The 1,916-nt window shown below is 29.2% G+C and overlaps 1 protein-coding gene across 1 annotated transcript in view; it reads right to left on the bottom strand.

The window, feature by feature from the left end:
- Window positions 1–1,916, bottom strand: part of LOC106692993 (condensin-2 complex subunit G2) — a 46,259-nt gene that overhangs the window by 39,727 nt on the left and 4,616 nt on the right. Inside the window, exon 4 of the mRNA XM_014439292.2 lies at window positions 300–473. Coding sequence (XP_014294778.1) covers window positions 300–473 — 174 coding nt within the window. The remainder of the gene's footprint in view (window positions 1–299; window positions 474–1,916) is intronic.

Raw genomic sequence — 1,916 nt, 5'->3', positions numbered from 1 at the left:
TATATGTCTTTATGTACAAGGCATACAAAAAACCAAGGCAGGTGTCAAACTGTGCAGACCCAAAAAGAGTTAATATTTTTCTAATCCTTTAGGTCACTTTTTTAATTCTAAGATTTTATTAAAAAAAAGAGTAACCACAAATGTTGCGATCCTGTTGTAATATACATTGTATTATAGGGAGACTAAAATACGTAAATTAAATTAAACTAGTGATTTCAAATTCCCAGGAACTTATACTCGGAAAAATCTTTCGAGATCAAACTGAATAAGCTTTTGGATAACATGATAAAAAACAGTACCTTGATTGTAATAACACGAACAAAATGAGATTCATCCAAAAGCAAGTCTTTGATTTCTTTTATCTGACGATCCATATAACTAGCATTATCAGGTTCTGAAAGGTAAGGGATTTCTAATGGGAAAACATCCAGGAATACCTGAGCTGCATTGCATCGCTCCCATGGATCATTACTCTGTAAATGAAAAAAAAAAAAATAAAATAAAATTAGAGAACATCGTTTACATAAAAGAATAGAAACCTCTGAAAATGGATATTAGTAGTTCCAGGTCACAGATAAATAAGTGATATGTATATCTATGATGAATTCCTAGGAAGGAAACCAATTCATAATAAAGAGAGGAGAAAAACTTTATTCAAATAGCAGGGCCGCCCAACTCCATTGGGTTGCTACACACAAAGCATACTAGGACAAGTTGGGCAATTGATTATTATTTTTATATTAAATCCGTAAATATTAAAATATATAGTAGAAGTGCAAGATATATATTTTTTATCTATTGTAACTATTGTTTTAGTTCTTTAATCATTTTTTTTCCTATATCTTTTACTTTTTTAAAATATTCATTTTTTTCTTTCATTTTTACCTACATATGTACATCTAATTCTCATTCAGGATAATAAATAAAAAACATTCTAAATATAGAAAAAAATACATACATGAAAATTTTATAATGAGGTGAAGATAGTTGACTGTAGATACATAAGAGGAAAAGATGGTGGGGGAGGGAGTAGTAGATTGATAACATTAGGGTTATTCATGATCTTAAGTTTAACATGTTAAAGGGAAAAACTTAGGTCAAATGGAGAAATATTTCCTTCTTTTGCCATGTTAAAACGATATAACATATAACATGGCTGAGAGTCTGTTACTAGGTCTGTTAAATACAGAATGACGTCACGAAACAGACCAGCTGAGTTTGTTTTATTTATTGTCGTGTTAGCAGCCCTATTTAAAGTCATGTTAAATGGATAAGAGCTCCTAGCGGATTTTCTGAGCAATTTGTTTAGAAACCTTTCCTTCCAAAACTTCATTTTATTGTTTACTTCTAAGTTTTGATTACAGTAATTTATTAGAACATGCCTAAAATAAGTGATAAGTAGAAGTGTAAAAGTTTGGCTACTGATAGTATTTTTTAAAAAGTCCAAAACACAAGACAAAAGAAAAGAACAAAACAAAATACAAACTACGAGTAAGTAACCTAACACGACAACAAATAAAACAAGCTCAGCTGGTCTGTTTCGTGAAGTCATTCTCCATTTAACAGACCTAGTAACAGACTCTCAACCATGTTACATGTTATATCGTTTTAACATGGCAAAAGAAGGAAATATTTCTCCATTTAACATAAGTTTTTCCATTTAACACTGTTTAACATGTTATACTAAAGATCATGAATACCCCTACCTATGGTATTTAACATGGTAGAACATTTTACATTTAACATAACACCATGAATACCCCTATTATTGTTTATATACATATATATACATACACATGTTATCAATCTACTACTGTCTTTGTCCATAGTTATTAATCAACTTGTTTAAATTTTCATTTCATTGTTATGTATATTTCCAAATTTTTTAGTCTATTATTTATTTTATTTTATATATA

This window comes from Halyomorpha halys, unplaced genomic scaffold (assembly GCF_000696795.3).
Source record: "Halyomorpha halys isolate HHAL.00 unplaced genomic scaffold, Hhal_1.1 Scaffold82.1, whole genome shotgun sequence".
Taxonomy (NCBI): Eukaryota; Metazoa; Arthropoda; class Insecta; order Hemiptera; family Pentatomidae; genus Halyomorpha; species Halyomorpha halys.
The sequence above is the reverse complement of the archived record's forward strand: the minus strand, read 5'-3'. Positions and strand labels throughout refer to the sequence as shown.